Source organism: Triticum aestivum, chromosome 7A (assembly GCF_018294505.1).
Source record: "Triticum aestivum cultivar Chinese Spring chromosome 7A, IWGSC CS RefSeq v2.1, whole genome shotgun sequence".
NCBI classification, from domain to species: Eukaryota; Viridiplantae; Streptophyta; class Magnoliopsida; order Poales; family Poaceae; genus Triticum; species Triticum aestivum.
Genome location: NC_057812.1, coordinates 613,905,431 through 613,927,435, shown reverse-complemented (window position 1 = coordinate 613,927,435; position 22,005 = coordinate 613,905,431). Strand labels below are relative to the sequence as shown.

Sequence of the window (22,005 nt, the reverse complement as noted above, 5' to 3'; positions counted from 1 at the left end):
CGATGAAAAGGAGGAAGAAGGGAAAGAACTTATCTTGCGCGGTTAAGCTTGATATGATGAAAGCTTACGACCGTGTCGAGTGGCATTACCTCGAAGCAATATTTTCACGTTTGGGTTTCAGTATGGGCTTCGTCAGGCTGATAATGAAGTGTGTTTCCTCTGTCCGGTTTTCAGTAAGAATCAATGGGGAGCTACTTCCTTATTTTACACCTGCCAGAGGTTTTCGGCAAGGAGATCCAGTGTCACCATATCTATTCTTGATGTGTGCCGAAGGTTTTTCCTCATTGTTGAAATATTACAATGGTGGAACCATTGATAGGGGACTACGGGTGAGCTATAGATCACCGTGGGTAACCCATTTGCTTTTTGCAGATGATAATCTCATCTTCATCAATGCAAGTAATCCAAGTGCGCTCTGGTTAAATGACATCTTGAGGATTTATGGAGAGGCCTCGGGTTAGTGCATCAATAGGGAAAAAAGTTCTATATATTTCAGTTCAAATACTCCCATAGATTTGAGGCAACTCTTGAAGACAATCTTGAACATCCAGGTTGAGGCTTTTAATGAGAAATATTTGGGTCTCCATACTGCTGTGGGTCGAACCACGAGTGGGACCTTCGATCACATCAGTGAGAGAGCCTGGGTGAGAATGCAGGGATGGTCGTAGAAATTACTTGCTTGTGCAGGCCGTGAGACTTTGTTGAAATCAGTGGTTCAAGCTATCCCCACCTACCCAATGAGTACTTTTTTGTTAACAAAGAAAGTTTGTAAGAGTCTGACTTCTCCTATGGCCAAATATTTTTGGAGTAGTTCTCTTGACAAAAGATCAATGCATTGGGTGTCTTGGAAGGAGCTAGCAACGCCCAAGTGTAAAGGTGGGATGGGTTTTAGAGACCCGCATCTGTTCAATCTTTCCATGTTGGGGAAGCATGGATGGCATTTTCTGGCGAACCCTAATTCCCTTTGTGGAAGAGTATTGAAGGGACGTTATTTTCCTGACATAGATTTTATGCATGCTGCCTTACCTAAGTCGGCCTCGGCCACTTGGAAAGCCATTATAGCAGGAAGAGAAGCCCTACGATGTGGCTTGATCTCCCGTGTCGGAGATGGTAGCACCATCGACGTCTAGACCGATAAATGGGTTCCAGGTACTATATCCATGTCACCTATCTCAAGGCCACAGAACACTGCTATCCAAAGGGTGGGAGACCTCATTGACACATCAAACTGGTCTTGGAAGCATGAGGTGGTCAGGGAGACTTTCATTGCCCCGGACGCTGAGGCCATTCTTAATATTCCCATCCGGCAAGGGGGAGGTGATGATTATCTTGCATGGGCATTCGAAAGATCAGGCAACTACATTGTGAAGTCGGCGTACCGTGCTCTTGTGACTCAGAACGAGCGTTTGGCTCCAGACGAAGGGACGGGTACCTCAAATGATGATCAACATATGTGGAAAGCCTTGTGGAAATTGAATGTCATCCCAAAAGTGAGAGTTTTTTTGGTGGAGAGTTCTTCGTGGGATTCTTCCAGATGAAGCTACTCTCAACTATAGACACATTGCAGAAATTCGCAGATGCAAAGTATGTCTAGCTATGGATGAGGATCTGAAACATGCATTGATTCATTGCTCGCATGCTAAACGCTTCTGGGAGGAGGCGTGTGCATGGTTCAGACTCCGGCTTCCTCGTCTACATCCGAACTCGTGGGCTCGCGACATCTTATGTGACCTGCGTTTACCGATGATGACCGTGCAAAGATCACCACTATTATGTGGTCTATCTGGCATTCCAGGAATCGTATCAAGCATGGTGAGGAAGGACGAGACCCTACAACGACGATCCGAGCTACAAGGGAGGCCATTACAATCCTTCACTTGCCGCGCAAGGACACGCTGGTCTTGCTGGGCTTTGGGTAGCGGCCTCCTGATGATGGATTTGTAAAAATCACAACCGATGGAGCTCTTAACCTGGCGGATGGTAGGGGAGGCGCGGGAGGCATTGCTCGTTCTCTTACGGCTCTACTTGGTGCCTGGTGCAAGCCATATGTGGGGATCTCGGATCCCTTGATCATGGACCGCGCCGGCCCTGAGATTTCGGGGGCCCGGGCAAGACAACACAGAGGGGCCCTAAATCCACATAAACATATGCGTTTTTTTTCTATTTTAACTGCATTGTGGTGTCTTGTCTTCTTGACTATTAAAAAACTGAGGTCACAAACATTCACAATTTTAGTTGATCGATCTTGTCAATGTACACTTATATATATTTCTAATAGGTGAATTAGTAACACTTTCATGCCTACTCAAATTTTATCTTCCTAAAGTTTTCACTAGTTTTTCTTGAAGAGGAACTAAAGTTAAGTCCCTGGAATTCCTAGCAGTAGAAATACTGTTTTTTGCGGGGAATCAGTAGAATACTTGTATTTGCTCTAAAAATGCCAACAACTAATGTGGGACTCAATCAACTCATATGCACTTTTTTCCTCATTATCAGATGAATTCTTTCTTGATAGCATATTGTTAAATAATTAGCAATCTTGCTAATCAGCACACAACATATGATACAAGAAATTAAGAGCACTGCTAATTGAAAAGAAGTGCTATGAAAGGCATGGAACAAGGTACCTGGATGGCTAGAAAACTCGAAAAAGCAAGATTTTGCTGCTGCATACGAGAGTGACGAACAAAAGTTCAAGTTTCTCTTTTCTAATCCCAATCACTACATGAAATCGGAGTGTGAGAAACAGATATGTACGAGGATGATCTTCAGAAACGGATGAACGATCGAACGAGACATAGAAAGATAAGGAAAGGGAAACTATGTGTTGAAGAGAAATTGGTAGGAATCTGGACACCGCATTACCTTGTTCCACTAATGGCGCCCAACAGCCGAAATTCACGATTAGAAGAGCGGGCGGGGCGCCATCATCCATGGCATGGCCGATTTATTGCCAATTGGGGAAGAGAAGTAAAAGCCGGAAAGACTGCATGGCGTGCGAGCCGATGATTGATTGATCAGTTAATTTTTCTTTCCTTGTAGAGAATCAATCGACAGGCTAAACATCACAAACGTATATAGCAAACCAATCAATTGGGGGCCCCTTTCTAATCGGGGGCTCGGGGCGCCCCCCCCCCCCCCCCTCAGGGCCGGCCCTATACATGGAGGGACTTTCTTTTTGAGATGGAGTTCGGTTCGCATCTCTTCGTGGATTCTCGCATGTGATAATGGAAGTCGATTGCTTGGAGTTGGTGACACTATGGACCACTTGCCACAATTCTCGTTCAATTGTGGCTCCTTTACTTTTAGAGATTGGAGAGCTTAGTGTTCATTTTTCCTCTTTTGTTATTCAACATGTAAACATGTCAGCTAATCTCCCGGCTCACTTGTGTGCAAAACGTTCCTGCACACTTAATGTGACCGATAATTGGCTTGACGAGACTCCTAGCTTCTTGGTATCCAGCCTTTTGGTTGATTGTTCCAAGAATGCGTTTACTCAATAAAGCTCTCTGAATTTCCCCGCAAAAAAAGAGAGACACAATTGTACCTCTTTTTTTTTAATCTTTTTTCAAGAGGCACAGATTAATTTCTCGTGGAGGCGCAAATTTGCTTCCTCAAGAGACACAGATTTGCTTCTGCGTGCCTCTTGGAAAAAAGAGGAAAAACATTTTTTTTTCGCGAGAGGCACAAATTTACTTCTCATAGAGCCATAGATTTGCTTCCGCGAGAGGCACAACTGTGCCTCTTGGAAAAAGGAGGAAAAAACTTTTCTTTTTCACGAGAGGTACAAATTTACTTCTTATAGAGGCATAGATTTGCTTCTATGAGAGACACAACCGTGCTCTCCGGAAATGGAAAAAGTGGAAAAAACTTGCACTTCCGGTTCGGTTTTTTCATGAAAAAAAGTTCGTCAAAAGCTATCTACATGAAATCAAATTATGAAGATCTCGGCGTAAGAAATCCAACAGTAAAAATGGTCCGAGACTTGAGAATAAACGAATCTACGAAAAAGGGAAACTCTCAAGTTAGGACAAGTGATGTACATCCAGTGCGCCACTTGTTGCAACCTGAGAATGTGTGACCTTTACAAAGAGTACTCCTTAATTGATGATTTCAACACTTAAGACGGTGGTTTGGAGCTCTCGCCGGTTTTGGCCCGAACTGAGAGCGTAGCAGATCAGCTTGCAACACGGGCTTCTCTGCTTCTTTTGAGTTTCCCCATCCCGTGCCATAACTTCTTCTTCGGTTGAATCCCAAAAGCGTTTCCTATCCTTGAGGTTTCCCCGAGTATGCACTTGGCATGCCGCATGCCATGCATGTACCGGACTTTTTTTTTTTTTGCCTCGAATGTACCGGACTTAAGCTCAGCCGGTGCGTGGTCAATGGCCAAAGTCCTGGTACGTACACTCATCACTTGTGTGTACCCATGCGTGTTTGATGTGGTGGTCAACCTCAACGTACGTACGCTGATAGACCAACTAATGCTAAGTGTGATTCTGTTGTTTCTCAAACTTGCCCTAGTTAAACTCATGCCGCTGACTACGAACAGGGGACGACTTGGATACGACGTTGCGTGCTGGTCAATGTTATGATTTTTTTCTTCTAAATTTTACCAAGGTAGCTTCACAGGAAGGGTTGGTTTTTTCAGGCTTGCATATGTCATTGACAAATTAAGTTGTCGCTGATTAGGTGAGATAACCTAACCGCACGTTGATTCGTCATTTCAGCCTGCGCTGACTATGTCGTTGATTCATCCTTTTCATTTTTCATCACGCGCTGGTGCAGCTGGGACTTACCCCTGACTTAACGACTAGAGCGCGTACGTATAGTTTGGGTGCTGGTACAAAAAAATAAATTGGCTTGCATATCTCATTGACAAATTAATCTGGTGTCCGCTGATTAGGTGAAATGACCTAACCGCACGCTGATTCGTCGTTCCAGTCTACTCTAGCTAGCTACGTAGTCGATCCTTCTTCCAAACTAGTGGTTGGGGCGCACCCATGGTGCGCCGCCTCAGAGGAAGCTGGGGCGGTGCTAGGTAGAATGCGCCCCTTTCACTTTCTTATCTGGACTAAGTATTGTTATTGGATCAGACTCAAAATAGAGGAATATGAAAGTAGTTGTACATGCAACTTGATGACCGGAACAATAAGACAGAGCAGTGCAAATGCAACACATTCAGAGAATAGGCTGGCACCAGGGAACGACCCTTTCAGTTTCCTTTTTGGATCTGGATATGAAATTCTTGATAAACTTATTATATTTATACATCACGTGAGAAAGAAAATAATATTCCATCACAGACAACACACAACAATATAATACCATCGACAGAAGCATCTTGCTGCATGGCAACTAATAAGATACAACAATAGAAATTGCGCATGTGTAGGCCCCAGCGGCGGCGGTGTGCCTCTGATGCCTCCGACCGTGTGGCGACTGTGGGAGAAGCTCGCTCACCTCATCCGCTATGCGCTTCGTCACCCGGTGCACATCGCCAATGACTCGCCACATCCTTGCCAGCCTATACATACAACACAGCAACAAGAAACATCGATCAAACACCTGCAGCATCAGGGTTCTTGAGAGGGGGAGGGCGATCGAGCAGCCTATAATAAATACACGTACATTTGGATGAGTCGTCGCAGACAGCAACTACCCTCCGGGACATGTCTTTGACAAAGGCGATGGTGATGTTGAGCTTGGTCCGGAGATTCCTGATGGTGGCCCTGGTCCTCTCGATGGTGAACGGCTCTGCACCGTTAGCATCTTGGGTCCTCAGTTGCGTGCACTTTTTCTCATACAGCAGCGGACGCACTCCCCTTCCTGCAAATGCATACCCATTCATATCTTTTCCTTGAATTAAGTGCACGCATTACCCGAGAGACAACCATTTGATAAGCAAATCCATTTGGAAAAATCAAAACTGAAACGACAAAGCTCTAATGTCAAGTCAGTTATTATTAACAAAAATAAACATGATGGTGCCCTTAGGTATATTTGAGAACAAATAATAAGAAATATTAAGTAGAAGTACTCGGTAACAAGCCATAAGCAATTAAGAACTAATCTTAGAGCTGACATTGCCATATACTCCCTCCGTTCCAAATTACTCGTCGTGGTTTTAGTTCCAAAGTACTTCACCAAAACGTTCTAACAGGCAATGCAAGCAAGAGGTAGTTGATCTCCTTGCACCAAAAGTTCAACAAATCAATTTGCACACATAAGAGCTGAGATAAAGCTCCAAATAACACAAGAATATACAGAAAAAGGGACATCCTCATGAACAGCAGCAAAAGGGAAAGCCTAAAATGTTTTCTCCGAACTAACGACCCAAATTACTGAAGTAACCTCTTAAAATTTTCTTGGACAACTGAACTGTTATATATTTTAACCGCAAAAAGAAAAATGACAGTACATACTATACCTTGACTACAGTATGCTATCAAATATGTACCTACCAACATAAAGTTTTGGAGTGGTCACTCTCAAGATATTTGCTGCACAACATAAAACTTATTTTAATCTCATTACTTGAGGCAAAAAAATTGAAGGTACATATGAAATATCAAGACTACATAGCTGACTTATATGGACACCAGTATGTACAAAAGTTATCATATATAAAACATTCAGAACAAAAATAATAGCTATTGATCTGAAAACTTGATCGACAAACACAAACATGGTAATGCTAGCTAGTACCTTTGAAATGCAGAGAGGGGTATTCAAGATGGGATGGGATAGGATTCATCATCAAATGGATCCATAAATGCATCATCAATGACCAACCTCGCTTTTCTTGTTTAATGAAATGAAAGTTCAGATTGTGAAACTGCATGGGCACTTGTTCAGTTTAGTGCAAGACAACAGTCAGAATCCATTCAATAAAAGCCAATCAGAGGTAGTACTATCCATCATCCATCCCCTTTTTCTTTTGAGAAAATTCCTTTTTCGCCTCGTCGATCCACACAACACCGCGGTCGAAACCAGGGTCTACACGTACCCCCTCGGCCTCAACCACTTCCCCGATCTCACCGGAAAGGAGATGGTGCTGCAAGTGTTAGCTATATCTATTATTTTACATTGATCTAGAAGCCATCTTGGTTAAAAGTTGTCCTTCCCATTCGCTGTATGAGCATAATTCCGTTGGTTCTTTTCTGCGACTGGTTCTGAACCGACCTGATTGTTGGTAGGCGTTAGTAGTTGGTACATGATTTCAGGTAGTTCTCCTTTCTTACAACTCTTTGAACCTGGTTTGTGCGGCTTAGAAAAACAAATACGTTTAGATGGCCACATGCTAAGAATTTTTCGCAGATAATCAGTATCTGGTATATATTCTATTGGTACCTCTTTTCACCCGACATCTAAAGAAAATATAATAATTTGAGCTAAGTGCAACACAAAATAAAATAGAGTATCTGCCAACATTAGCAGTACTGGTCATCACTCTGAAATAAAAGTAGCACAAAAGCTCACTGCCGATGCGCACACACCAATGAAATGCTAATCTGCCCTTTCTTATGCATGATCTAGTCTCTTTCACATGAAAGTCACAATGGGATTTAGAGGGAGGGGCTGGAGGGGTAGAAAGGTGAGAAAGATGACCTTCGTTGGGAGGCTCCTGTAGTGCAAGTAGTCATCACAGAGCATATAGAGCACTCCCAACTCCTACAACAATTACTCAGGGTAAACTAAACTCCAAAAAGTTGTCCTCACAATAATCCAAACTCCTACAAAATAATACAACAAGTATTTGCTTTAGCATATGATGCGTACAGTTTGAGAACAATTCAAAACTATCATACAAAATCTTGCAATTCTTCCTACTCTACTAAGCATGTAAAATCGGTGATGTAAAAGAACGGATGGAAGTAATCAATGCATATTTCTGAACCATCATCAAATGAAAATAATGATGTTTTTGAGAATGTAGCCACTAAAGTAGTTAGGAAAATAGATTAGCTCCTTCTAACAACATACATATATTATCAGGAAGCATCAAGCACATGTTAAACTACTAAAGTGTCTTGCCGCAAAACATTCAAAGAAACATCTTTATTGCCCTCCTACTTTGTTGAACTGGATTTGCCAGCTACTTGGGTGCTTGGTTTGAAAAAAAGTATTCATCAAATAGCAGCGATATAAACCTATTATGTCCAAACAAACATTTGTCAAGACGAAAAAATGGCATACTGCATAAGACAACAATAATAACTCAACCTGAAGTTGCTGACCCAAGTCTTAAAAGAACACCTAAATCACCATGATGTTTCAACTTCAAAATGGGTGGTTTAATTGAGACCAAAATATCTTAAGCACACAGGAATTAAGAAAAAAATTAGCATAAAGTAGGACATGCTTATCGCAATAATGGTAGGTATTTGATGGAACCAAACAGTCCAAATTGGAGCTTTGACTCTCCCCAAGGCTCCTCTCTAATGATTTACGCCACAAGAAACAATTCTGTATATCTATCTTGCCCAAAGCATCACCCATGGGGCTGTGGTTCCCTTGGTTTATTTGCAAGCATCAAAGCAGGCTTCAACATGTATGTACGCAATTTTTCAGGGGATGTAAACTACACAATGGTCTACAAAAGACTTGATTGATGTGTGGCCAGTCGCATTGACTAAGAAGGTGTGGCATCCATAAAGAAAACATAAGGGCGAACAACAGATCATTGTGAACCACCAAGCACAAGCAGCAGAATAGATTGAGCAATCAGACCACAATCATAACCACAGTCGGAATAAAAACAAACACATGACGTGCGAAGCATACATAGTAGCAAGTAAATACGCAAATAACAATAGATAACCAACTGTAAAACACATAGAAAAGAATTAAGAGGGTCAAGAGGAATAAGTGTGATACCTCAACATGAACCAAAGACTAAATCCAATTTCTAAATGTGAGAACGATCATTGTAGCACATGCAAGGAGGCATAGAAATTGATCTTCCTCCTGATCAGCGACTTAGCCTTTGCGGCAACCGCTGAAACATTAGTTGCTGATGCTTGTTTTAGCCTAGTTATGGAATCATTATGCTCAGCGGTCCCTCTTGTGCCCTTCTCTCCATCGGTAGGTATGTTTTCAGCACCGTTAGGTCCTACAAGACAAAGAGATGCCACAGAAAAGGAAATCAAATGATGAAAAATTGAACCACCAAGAGGATTGGCCTATGAAGCTAATTATGTTTTCTAAATTCTGGCCCTCTCTTTAATGACTGCATTTTCTTATTTATACGACTCTGTTTACTTCACTATGGTCAGATACAACAAAGCTCTCATCGGGCCATTCTTAACATGAAATATCTTCACCTTCATGTAAGCACAAAGTTGATTATGTTCTTAGCCATTTCTACCATGAGGCATATGTTCAGAAGAGCTGAACCTTTCTTGCAAGTTAACAAACTGCATAGGCACACAACTGTTGTTCCCCTGAGTTGACAAAAAAAATTGGAATCCACATGTTGGGGAAAACAACACAATTAAATGACAAGGCATTTATTTTACCCAAAGCAAATTATATGCTTTTCCTGAGATTGCTGCTTCTGCTTATTATGTTTTAATCCTAGCTTTCATCCCAGCATTGATAGGAATGGCCAAAATTGAAATAGGAAATTGCTTGGTTAAGAAAAGATAGAGACGTGTGAGTGTATCCTTCGTTCTTAGGGAAACAGAGAGTTCCTAGGGATCAATACTATTACCTAAGTGACTTTACCAACAGTTTCCCAAACACCACCATACTGGTTCATGCCCAGAACTGAAGCCACCTTTTAACTGCTATCTTCATGATGCAAGTCCTTGAGGGTCTCCACTCTCCAGGTTCCTTCGCTGCAGCTCGTCCTATGTGCCATCGTCAGCGAGGGGTGATATAGAAATGCCAATCAATCAGACCTAAACCAAAACTACAAACAAAACAAGGGAACAAGTCTCATGAGATTTCCTGCTTGGCTCCGCGGAAGCAAGGGGGTCTAGGTTTGGGAGGGTGCGGCTTGCCTCGAGGACGCGGATCTCGTTGTTGACAAGGCGGGAGGCCCGGACGACGTCCTCCGTGGATATTGAGACCAGCTGGTCGTCATCCGTGCCGTCCACGGCCATCGATGGTCTCTTCCACCGAGGCCCCTGCAGCCGGCCGCTGCACCGACCCGATGCTGCAGCTCCTCTTCGTCTTGTTCGACCACTACAACCGCGGCAAGGAGGTCCATGAATTGGAGCGACGACCGACAAGGAGAGGCGGAGAGGAGGAGGTCGGCGGCATGGTAAGAGGAGGGGTACAGAGGAGGAGGCTGGCGGCATGGGGAAGAGAAGGGGCTCAGAGCAGGCGCGGATGCAGAACGAGGGTGGCGGCGCAAGGAGAATCGAGGGAGAGGAGAGGAGGCGGCGGCAAGGGAAGAGGGTCTCGACCCGTCATGTGGAGACCCTGGGCTAGGTTTTGCCCAAGTGCTTTTGTCTCCTATGTACTACTACCGTCTCATTTTTTTTTTCTATCGATAGCACAGTAAAAGGACATGTAGGCATCGCAGTTACTCGCCCTTTGCGCGACTCTTAAAGGGTTTAATTCGTACACAACGTTGGGTGCTGCCTACCGTTGTATATAAAGGTACCTCATGGATCAAAGCGTGCAACTCAAAATACACCCGCTTTGCTCCAACGCCTAAGCTTTGAGCCTTTGACCTAGCTAGCTAGCTAGTAGCTAGCCGGCCAGGCGATTCATCATGTCGACGGATCAAGGCGCCGGGCATCGGTTGGAACGAGCCGCGGACCGGCGACTAGATCCTTCCCAGAGTCCTCCGAGGGAAGGCAGCGGCGGTGACAAACATCACGGCCATCAACTATCCATCTCGGTTCCTTGTGCACCAGCACTAGAGGCACCTGCTGGAGGGACCCAGCGGAACTCCCGAGGAAGGCGGAGGATCAGCTGGTGGCGGGGATAAGCGTGCAAATTGTTGCTGCTCCTGCCGGATAATCTCTACTCCTAATGGACGAATTGGTTGAATAGTCCCCTCACTTTCAACCGGTTTATTTTCAACCGGTTTTTTTTCAACCGGTTTTTCTTCGTCCCACCTCCCACCACCCCCCTCCCACCGGTTTTTCTCTTTCTCGTCTGGCCGACAATACCCAACGTATTTATGGTAATCAATCACAATTAATCCACGTATGGTAAGGCTATAAACTTTGGTAATTATAGTAATCACAATCAATCACAATTAATCACAATTATCATATTTGAGATAATTATAGTAATAAATCAATTCATGTATGGTAAGGCTATAACTAAGGAAATTTCGAATATGGTAATTATCACCAGAATCAAAGCTTTTCAGAAAAGTTCTTCTTGCTATACCCTTCAATCGTGCCCTGCTCCATTCCGATCTCCTTCCCTCAATCGCTCCAGCTGATTTACTCTTTCCAAACCTAACCCCTGCCTGATCTAGATAAAGAGGCTCTCTCCTGCCCGTCTCATCCCTCCCTTGTGCCAACCATGGAAGAGAGGAGGGAGAGCACAGAGGAGCGCGCCGGCGATGCGTCGATGCTCGCTGGTTGAGGCATGGTCGGCGTGTGAGTCAAGAGGATCCCTGCATCTGTGGTGGTAGGCGATCCAAGGAAGAGTAGTCGAACATGAAAGCGATGGGAGGGACAACACCCTGCTGCCGGGCTCGTCCGCCTCTTCGTGGCCGACGACCGCGTTGGATGTGGCCGAGGGCGGCGATGATGGAGGGAGCCGCTGGCGCTGGCCAGGCTCCCGACCGAGTCGCTGCTCCTCAGTGCCAGCCCTTTCCGCCGCGCCGGATCGCTCGTCATCTTGGGGACCCCGAAGGGATGCCGCCGGTGTGGGAGGCGCCCACGACAGTGCGGGCTGGGGACCGAGCGGCGGGGGACGTTACGGGTTCCGTTCTAGGGCTAGGTCGGGAAGTCTATCGTGTTTCTGTCGGAAAATCTTGTGATCAATGGGTTTACTAAATTAATTTTGGGTCTATATTAAGGGGCACCGTCTATTCTTGTCATTCGAATTTGCATTCTTGCATCAGAAGTTCAAGAGAACTGTCATGAATAGCACAATGCCTTTCAGTTTGTAGACTGATAACTGTAATAATATAACTAGAGAGCATTTCCTATCAGATAAATAAACTGAACATCACATCTTTTGATTTCTGTTTGGCCTCCTGGGAACGTAGACTAATTTAACACGTCATTTTTCGGTTTATTGTTCAAAATTGTTTCACTTCACATGATCGTGAACATACATGATGTGTATGTATTTTTTAATTTTGTGTCTGGTGACCTCAATTTTTATGCCTTCTACAGGTGAGTTGCTAACAAAATTCTAAATGTACATGCTCCAGGTAAATTTCTGGACATATATATTATATCTATATGTCCTTTCTACGAGGACATAAAATGCATCCCTATTTTCTATCTACCATTTTGTAACCCTTTGCAGAATGGTCTGGGGAGGTTCGCAACATTGTCTACTCATCTGATCGGAAATCTGTATATGTTGTCGATCGTGTGACTCTATGGAACTGATGGGGAGGTACCCTTCTTTGCCTGGGAGTTATATTTGGTTTAGTTCGCTGAATCTGGTTTGGGTTTGCACTAATCTTGCGTACTAAGTTTTTAGTGTATAATCTGTTTGTAGGTCCCACTATTTGATTAGTGGACGCAACTGATGGGGGCATGGAGATGATGGCAAGGCATCACGCTGTGGTGGTGGCGAGGGGGCCATCGATGAAGGCGGCGATGACAGGGGCTGCCTACAAAAGCGGTGCATGGATGGGGGAGGTGAAGTGGCGAGGGCTGGGAAGGTGGAGAACGACAATCGGGGGAGATGGAGTGGTGGCAAGATTGGACGAGCTCACCTCCGGAGTGTGTGGGCAAGATTTCCTTTTCGGGTCGGCCGGCTTTTTTTAAAGCATGTGCATGCATGAGTTGGGGCTTATTTCCAGCGGTGAACATGCATGGGTAAAACCGTTTTCTTTTGCGAAAGGGGAGGGGAGACAAAAACGGAGGTGGGAGGGGGAGCCGTACATGGTGGGAGGGGTGGAAACCCTGGAAGCTGGGCCTGGGATGATCAGGCTGTCATGAACTGAAGTTATTTGTTTATAGTGTCACAAGTGTGTATTGTATAATTGTTTATATATTTGTCGTATATTTTATTGAATTTAGGTGTGTGTGCAAGGTTTTCATACCTTGAAATTATGAATATTGTGAAGTGCGAGCCTCTCTCTTCTAGAAAATCATGGAATTGGCTGACACACCATTAAATAATTTGATGCCACATGCTTATTTTAAATGGCTAGAATGCACAAGTGAAAGCTTCTTTTGATTTGGTTCCTTCATTGCATGGTTTGATCACAATTTCTCAACAATTGAGAGATAGAATGATACTCAAATTATTCAAATTCTTACTCTACAAACTAAAAGAGAATAGAACCAAACAATGGTATATTTGTGTCCATGAAGATAGCTATCCAGTTCTAGCGCATGGGTTGACATGGGTTGCAGACTGCATTTGGCATCATCTTTACCTAGGTTTTCTTTGACCCCATCCTATAACCGACCTCCTTTCGATTAACTCATCCTATCGCCCAAGTCAACACCGACCTATGAATCCTACATATATTTATAACTCCATGGCAACCTCCATATATTTTTAGAACTCCGTGGCAATGCACGGGCATTTAGCTATGAGTCACGAGTGTATTGTTGTTGCATTTCACAAAACCATCGTATATATGAAGGTTTGGTTCAATTATTTTCCTACATATAATATTTTGTTGTTGAATTTCAATTCATGAGTCCCAAGTTAAATTTGGCACGCTGCTGATCTCTATATATCATCAACTACTTGAATCTTGTGTGTAACTATGAATTCAATCTTTTTATCAAAAGATATATATTCAGTGTTTGGGATTAATATCAATTGCATATAATGCTTGGTAGTAGTAATATCAAATTTGTCCATCAAATAAATCTTAAATCCTGTGTTTTTTTGCCTATCAGTTTGATAAAGTCAGAAACGTGTATGTGGTTGAACGGTATATAATAGCCAGTTGCATGGAAGATATGTATGTAATTGCTAAATGTTTAATGTATATCATATAATGTGGGTAGCTCTATCAAGAATCGCACATCAGAGTTACCAGTGCATTCTTATTTGAGAAATAGCATGCGAAGTACTCGGACATCCATGATGGTGCAAGTGTCGCTTTTTTCGGGAAACTTACTAAGGACATAGAGTTCCAGCTGTTTATAAGGAATGTATTTGGCCCTTCTTAGAAGGGAAACTAGCTTGCAAACTTTATGGTCCAACTATCATTGAAATACCAACTGATATGTTACGAAATCTTCAACTTATATTCTTTAGGAACTTCATTTAAGTTGTACTGACCTCATGAGATTCCAATCTATGTTTCATAGTTTATACTCCTCACTATCATAAATTCATAGACTCAAAAGTTTGTTGTATATGTTTATTACTCGAGCATTGCAATACACTGCACTCGGATGATTTTGTCCACAGAAAATTTGAAGCTCCATGATTCGGCAAGAGGATTTGTGCAAGAAATCATGTACATCTTAAAGTTTTGCATCTCAAATTTGGTACCTGTGTTGAACAGGAGGAAGCCTAGAATTCGCTTCACAGACGGAACTCGTCAATATAGAAGAGTAACACCTAGATAGAATCAAATCTGGTCAGAGAAGCCAATTGTGCCTTCTTCCCGAGTGCCAAATGTAGATGACTAATGCTGATGACACCACTCGCTTCCTTGTTTTTAAATATCACATGTGCAACACAATGATGCAAAGCGAATTTCATGGAGGGGGGGGGGGATAAGACGTATTTGTGTGGTTGAAGGAGCACATGTAAGTACATATTTTGGTGAGGGTGGAAATTGAAATGCATGCTTGGAGAAACATAGTCATAAGCATGTGATGTACAAACTCCATATAATGATATTATGATATGTGTTTTCATAGATAATTTTATTTTTCAGGGCAACGCACGGTCATTCAACTAGATTTAGCTTCCTTGGATTAGGAATAGATCTAGAAGAAGGTGACGTGGTAGGGTTTTTTTGTACCGTCCGAGACAATGAAACAATGACATGGAAGCTACATGCAAAATTAAGGGGCAATAGATTGAGAGGGTGAATGATGTATGGACAGAGAAGGTGATGAACGGCAAGTTTAATGGGAAAGGGCGGCTAGAGGGGTGTGTCATGTTTGTAAGAATAGAGATAAGAATATGCTTGCATTTGTGTTGTGGTTGAACATTGCGTGCAATATGCTCGTTTCTGGGGAGGAAAATGAGCATTGTTTACACAATTTCATTTGTTGGCCCGTGGCAACGCACGGGCATTCTACTAGTTAATCTGATGGTCCAAGGGGGAGATTAATCGATGTTTGGTGTCCAGCGGGGGCTGACCCAGGGCGGTTTGCCGGGACGAACAGTCTTTGATACTGCGCTGTGCGCTGCTGGGTTTTACCGAAATGTGGACACCCCTGCTTGCCCCTATGGTGATTCATGCTATTGGAAAATATAGCCACCAATTTATGATTTACATGCTTTCAAATTTTGATACATTTGTCTTGGTAGTCTGGCATCGTTTGTTTCAGTTTTTCATCAACTTATTTGGATGTAATACGTATGTTGGACTTTTGTATTATTCTTGTGCACATCGGTTATTTCTTATTTGTCTCCCGTCAACTATGCTTGTCTCATCGGCTTCAAGAATGCTTGTAGTGTTGAGATATAGGTGTTGAAGTATAATGTCCGGCCCTTTCTTTCAGATCGGTTTTTTGGTTGCATTGGTTAGAGCATGCACTTCTATATGGTATCAGAGTCAAGAGGTTTTGAGTTCAAGATCCGGCTGGCGCAATTAAATTGCAGCCCACTTTCGGTCCACGTTTAGGCCTGAGAGAGCCACACGTGAGGGGGGGTGTTGACAGCCAAGAGGTCTTGAGTTCAAGACCCGGCTGGCGCAATTATATTGCAGCCCACTTTCAGTCCACGTTTAGCTTTGAGGGAGCCACACGTGAGGGGAAGTGTTGACATATAATGTGCTGCCTAGTCTCTTTCATCAGATCGGTCTTTTGGTTGCATTGGCTAGAGCATGCATAGACGTGAGGGGGAGTGTTGGAGTATAATGTCCGGCCCTCTCTCTCAAATCGGTCTTTTAGTTGCATTGACTAGAACATGCACTTCTACAATAGGCTTCCGGCCCGTGAATCAATTTTAGAAAAATATCGAAAGGCGCATGTGGGTGTCATTGACTCATGACTAGATGATGAGAAATTTAGTACCATCCTAAAAGTGGAGGAAATTTTGGACCTCCTTAAAAGGGATGTATTTCCACATGCTATTGGAGCATGAGAACAACAGTCATTCCCGCGCTCTCCGTTTCATAAACGGGCCGGGCGAAATGTAGAAGTGCATGTTCTAACCAATACAACCAAAAAACTGATCTATGGAAGAGGGTCGGACATTATACTCCAACACTCTCCATCACGTCTATGCTCCTGTGAAGTTTATGACGTGGGCAGTGGAAGCGGGGGTAGGCTGCAATCATTTATTGCGTTTACTGGGTTTTGAACCTTAAACATCTTGGTTATAAGTTTATGCATCTAACCAGTTCACTTATCAGACCGATTTTTTGGTTGCATTGGTTAGAACATACATTTCTACATGGAGCTCAAACCTATGTCATGCTTGTGCTTAATTTTTATCGGTTAGAAACAGATAATTAATTCAAAATTACTTATGAATCATTAACGGACGGAAGTGTTTTGAGCTGGGGAGGGGGAGGGGGGACCTTCTCTTTCTTTGCTCTGCTTTTCTTTTCTTTCTTGTCTGAACTGAATGATACATTACAAGCATCTTTCTTTCTTTCTTTCTTCAGAATCCGACGCCATGGTTGGGTTGGATCGCTTCGCTTGTGATGGACTGTAATAATTGGATTGATTTTGGGCGGGCTGACGATCCCGGCGGTGTACGAGAGGCTGAGCATGGAGCGATACATGAGGCTGGCGTCCGTAACCTCTACACATACGAGGTCTTGTACCAGAGCTTCTCCCTCACCTGCTACCTCAGCGCCAGAGACCACCTCATCGAGCTGCTCAAGGAACCATAACCATCACCGACTGATGAATTCCTTGATTCATTCATGAGCGATGATGGACAGGATGATGATGACTTGATGAGACATGCCTCTCAGTTTTTTTATCCACGATTGTTTTGGGCTCTTAGTTTTTTTAGTGTGCCTGCTTAGATTATTGATTTGGTTGCTGCTGCTTACGACTGTTGGTGTTTGTTTGTTTGTTTAACATTTGTGTTGCTTCCTCTGTATGAATTGAATTCTCTTCAACTTTCTTTGGACTGAAGACCCGCCTGAGTTGATAGTGCGGGCTTCCCACCCGAGACTGACTTGCTTACCTTGCACCAACAGCTTAAATCACAGCATCTTCTTAAGCTGTGATGCGATGAAGGTGGAGACCAATCAGACTGACTGCATTCACAATTGCAAACAAAGACCCACCACACATCCACAATTCCATACCTGCTGGATAATCACACGCCTCCAACACCAACACCATACTAAAGGATGGAGATATATATAGATATGATCCCACAAGACCATCAGGCATGGTTCAAACACTGATTATCCACTCCACCCAAGTCTTAGTCTAGCTAGCAGACCATCAAAGATCAAGCTAGGTAGGTTGGTTGGTTCAACGACGCCAACACCACACCACAAACGATAACATGCCGCATTGCCGCACACCCATGGTTCCCAGCGACACCCATACAGCTAGAGTTCATTCTACAGGCACCCCAATACTGCTAGAGTTCCAGGTGCTATCTAGATAAATACATAGATAGGTTTTATACAGACACACACACGGTTCAAGCTCCACTCAAGGAGCTCAACATCATCAAGCTCCTCACTTTCTCGTGCAACCAGAGGCAGCTCCGGTACCTCCCGACACAAACACAAACGATAACATGCCGCACATCCAAAGGTGGCTGGAGTAGAACATATCTAAAACTTGTACCAAATATAACTTACCTAGACCATTGGAGGATATGCACGATCCTCGTAAGGGCATCTCCAGCCGTTGTGCCCTCCAGAAGGCGTTTTTTCGGCCTCCTGGGAAGGCCTCGGCGCTAACTTTGCGTTGGGGTGCAAAAATTTTCCAGCCGTTGTGCCTCCCAGGTTATGTCTTATTTTTTTCTTTTTCGTTTTGTCATTACAACAAACATGTTGTGGGCACTGTCGGGCCACGCGAGCTCGAGCTCGTGGGCGACGACCCCAGCCGACCGGGCGACTCCCTCAGCCGCGTCTCCATCTTCCCCCGCCGCCGACGCGCTGCTCGAGCTCGGCGCGCCCCCCCGGCACCGCCGCCGACGTCCTCCCCGCGCAGCGCAGACTGGCCACGCCGCACGGCTCCTCGTCGCAGCCTCGACGACGCCCCCGTGCTCCACCTCGAGGCGCAGCTCCTCAACGGCTCTCCTGCGACGCTGCTAGGAGCGGGGCGGGGCCGAGCCGTGGCTGCTGCTGCGCATGCACGCGCTGGCTAGCACGCGCGCGGCGGCCTGCGCTCGGGCACGCACGCGAGAGCTTCAAGCACGGCTAGCACGCACGCACGCGAGAGCTCGGGCACGCACGCGACAGCGACGGCCAGCACACAGGGAGTAGGCCAGCCGCGCCGGCCTCTCCGCGCCGAGGCCCAGGAGCAGCAGCAGGACGACGCGAGCCGGAGCCGGAGCGCCCGGTGAGCCGTGCCGTCCTCGTCCTCCGCCGCGTCCTCCTCGTCCACGCGAGCAGCCGGCCAGGGCGAGCTAGAGCTGGGGCGCCCGGCGAGCCGTGCCGTCCCCGTCCTTCGCCGCGTCCTCCTCGTCCACGCGAGCAGCCGGCCAGGGCGAGCTAGAGCTGGTGCGCCCGGCGAGCCGTCCCGTGTCGTCCTCGTCCTCCGCCGCGTCGTCCTCGTCCTCGGCCATGCCGTGGAGCTGGAGCTCGACCGCCCAGCGAGGGCGCCGTGGAGTGCGCGGGCGGAGACGGCCCACTCCGGCCCTCTCGCCCTGCGCCCGTCTCGCCCGGCGGCCCGTTCGTCTAGCCGTGCGGGAGCGGCGAGGAGGCGTGGCAAGGCAAAGAAGACGAGCCCCTCCCCGCCCTGGGCATGCGCGCTCCGCTCCGCGAGCCCCTCCCAGGCCATGCTCCGCTCCGGCTGCGCGAGCTCAAGCCCCCGCGCCCGGCCATGCGTGCGCCGCCATGGCCGCGCGAGCCCTGCTCCGGCTGTGTGTGTGGTGGTGCTGGGGAGAGAGAAGGTGGGGGCCGGGCTGAAAGCGACGGGGAAGGGAGGAGAAGTTGCTGCAGGTGGGCCTTTGCATGCATAAACAAACCGCGGGCGCTCTCAGATGCCTCCGTGGGGGCTGGGTTTCGGGTGATACCGCCGGCGCTAACATTGCACGAAACCGACGAAAAAAGCAATCCTGGGGTGTGAGCGGGGGCTTTTTTCACTGCCGGCGCTCTCAAAGTTAGAAAAAAGGGCCTCTTGGGGAGGCTAGTGGAGATGCCCTAACCAGCATCCAAGTGAGATGGTTCCGCCATAATTCTATCGAACACCGCCGTCAACTTTGACATCATCTCAGACCTCTTGTCCTTCAATATGGATTGCCTGTTCTCCATAATCTCAAGTTTGGCACGCCAGAGGGACCTCTGGGCAAGCCTGTCACGAGCAGCCGCATTGTTTTTGTGTACCATATGCACCTTGATAGGGGACTCTCTGGCCTGGTCCACGCTCAAAGCTAGGATTTTCTGGAAACTGATAATGAAAGGTAGTTCAGCACAGTAAAATAAGAGGATCATTGTGCAGGTTTCAGCTTGACATATATAAAACGCACTGTACAATTTAGACCAATAGATACCCAACTGTATATCTAAAACTTGCACCAAATATAACTTACCTAGACCAATGGAGGATATGCACGATCCTCGTAACCAGCACCCAAGTGAGATGGTTCCGCCATAATTCTATCGAACACCGCCGTCAACTTTGACATCGTCTCAGACCTCTTGTCCTTCAATATGGATTGCCTGTTCTCCAGAATCTCGAGTTTGGCACGCCAGAGGGACCTCTGGGCAAGCCTGTCACGAGCAGCCGCATCAGTCTGTTTTTGTGTACCATATGCACTTTGATAGGGGAATCTCTGGCCTGGTCCACGCTCAAAGCTAGGATTTTCTGGAAACTGATAATGAAAGGTAGTTCAGCACAGTAAAATAAGAGGATCATTGTGCAGGTTTCAGCTTGACATATATAAAACGCACTGTACAATTTAGACCAATATATACCCAACTGTTTAACTACTCATGCAAGACTAGTCTCGTTAGGGCCAGAACCATCAAATATAGAGCTGAATATATTTTTAGACAGACCACTTTGCAAGGACAAGATATGCCATATTATCTGTTCAACTAGTACATCAATCCTTCAATGTAATGCAATCTTCAGGGCATAATTACTGAGCATGTCCAAACTAGACTGTAACAAACCAACAGTAACGTAGCAGATGCAGATGTGATGGCTTATAACATGGGAATGAGCAAACATGTAGGCAAGCGAATTTCATAAGATGTAGTCAACAAAACTGGTTTAAAGTGATGTTCATCCTTACGGGAGGATTTGGATAGATGACGTGTTGTACTCCTGCGTTTCTTTCGTCAAGTGGAGGTCCGTGAGGTCCCAGCAGATCCACCTCAGCATCAGTCTTGAGCACACGGACCTTCAATACTGATGTGCTTGCGTCCACTTCCAGCATCTCCTGGTCAATCCGCTGAAGGGCTTCGGCAAGCATGTTTTTGAACTCCCTCTCTAATGCCCCCTTGGTCTTAGTCTTGCACTCCAACAACTCTGGATTCACAAGTATGAATCCAAGCCTTCCTGGTCGGGTCCTCTCACCAATCATTGCTGCTTCTTGAAGGGGGGCTCGCTCATCCAATTGAAATCGAACCTGATTATGTTGATTCATCTCAGTGATCTGTAGACCTTCAAGCGCAGCGTCAACATCAGCAAGTCTGGAAACTACTGTGACTGGGGCGGCCTTCCTGTAAAAGAAACAACAAAACATGAAGGGAATTAGAATACACAGGTTAAAATCCAGATAAAATACCCTCGAAAAATACAGATAAAATCCAGATAAAATACCCTTCTTGCAGTGATGAAGTTATGTTGTTAAAATCCACTAAATTACAATGAAACTTCAGAGCCACTCCACTATAATTTACAGTGTTAGTTCCGAGGATACACTGGGAATACCCCAACTATTGACAACAAAAATACATAAAGTTAAAAAAGGGAAGAAGACCAGGAATATTTCAATTTCTACTCGTGCATATAGGATAAGAAATAACTACCGTAGACATAGGATAAGAACCATCGTTCGCAAAGTCGTTAGGCACAAAAGGTTCTCACCCACAGAATCTGTACTCTCAAGAGATGATACTAACGGAACGTCCTGATGGGAGACTTTTCGTAGCCTACCCATTAACTAAACCTATAAATAGAATACACGAAGGAGGAAAAAAGAATAGAAGTGAAATAATAGAACGAAGCTCCATACACTTCAGTAAAGAGTACACATGAACAGCTAATGCAACGCTATCTACCAAAACCATCATCAACCTAAAACCGGACCTCACTCAATACTACTGCAACAGAGACACACTAGCATAAGAGAAGAAAATAAAAAGCAAGAAACTAGATGAATTACAGTCCTAAAAGCATGCCAACTATAATGTAAAATCAGAGGTAAACCCACTGACCTATCTGACAAATACTCTGTATGCCCTACAACAATTATAGTGCTCAAGCATTGAAATTATAGTGTAATGCTGTGGTAAATCACAGTGTAAGCCCTCCAATTCAAAGGTAAAATCCATTGTAATCTATTTGACAAATACTTAGAACAATTACAGTGTTGAACCATACAAAATAC

The 22,005-nt window shown here is 45.1% G+C and overlaps 2 protein-coding genes across 12 annotated transcripts; both read right to left on the bottom strand.

Moving 5' to 3' along the window:
* Nucleotides 1-5,191: 5,191 nt before the first annotated feature.
* Nucleotides 5,192-10,424, bottom strand: LOC123148628 (uncharacterized). 11 transcript variants are annotated; one of them, XM_044568094.1, is made up of 7 exons: nucleotides 9,713-10,424; nucleotides 8,878-9,112; nucleotides 7,609-7,733; nucleotides 6,706-6,835; nucleotides 6,462-6,500; nucleotides 5,629-5,826; nucleotides 5,192-5,524 (listed from the first exon to the last, which is right to left on the bottom strand). In XM_044568094.1, exons 3-7 carry the CDS (start codon nucleotides 7,651-7,653, stop codon nucleotides 5,481-5,483), a joined length of 456 nt encoding a protein of 151 aa, XP_044424029.1. In that variant the 5' UTR covers nucleotides 7,654-7,733; nucleotides 8,878-9,112; nucleotides 9,713-10,424; the 3' UTR covers nucleotides 5,192-5,480. The 11 variants fall into 11 exon arrangements, 3 of the variants coding, with proteins under 3 accessions (XP_044424029.1, XP_044424030.1, XP_044424031.1); XM_044568095.1 differs by having other exon boundaries at nucleotides 9,779-10,424; XR_006474015.1 differs by having other exon boundaries at nucleotides 6,428-6,500; nucleotides 6,706-7,733.
* A 7,181-nt stretch (nucleotides 10,425-17,605) lies between these two features.
* Nucleotides 17,606-19,407, bottom strand: LOC123148627 (uncharacterized). Its single transcript, XM_044568093.1, has one exon. The coding sequence runs from the start codon at nucleotides 19,224-19,226 to the stop codon at nucleotides 18,588-18,590; it is 639 nt and encodes a 212-aa protein (XP_044424028.1). The 5' UTR covers nucleotides 19,227-19,407; the 3' UTR covers nucleotides 17,606-18,587.
* Nucleotides 19,408-22,005: the final 2,598 nt, after the last annotated feature.

Excerpts from the sequence above, each read along its gene's own strand:
- LOC123148628 (XM_044568094.1), bottom strand. The coding sequence starts at position 7,653 with ATGCTCTGTGATGACTACTTGCACTACAGGAGCCTCCCAACGAAG. Across the intron at positions 6,836-7,608 it reads ACAGGAGCCTCCCAACGAAG|TTTCACAATCTGAACTTTCA; the intron begins GTCATCTTTCTC and ends GTGCCCATGCAG. Across the intron at positions 5,525-5,628 it reads CTGCGACGACTCATCCAAAT|GCTGGCAAGGATGTGGCGAG; the intron begins GTACGTGTATTT and ends TTGTATGTATAG.
- LOC123148627 (XM_044568093.1), bottom strand. The coding sequence starts at position 19,226 with ATGGCCTGGGAGGGGCTCGCGGAGCGGAGCGCGCATGCCCAGGGCGGG.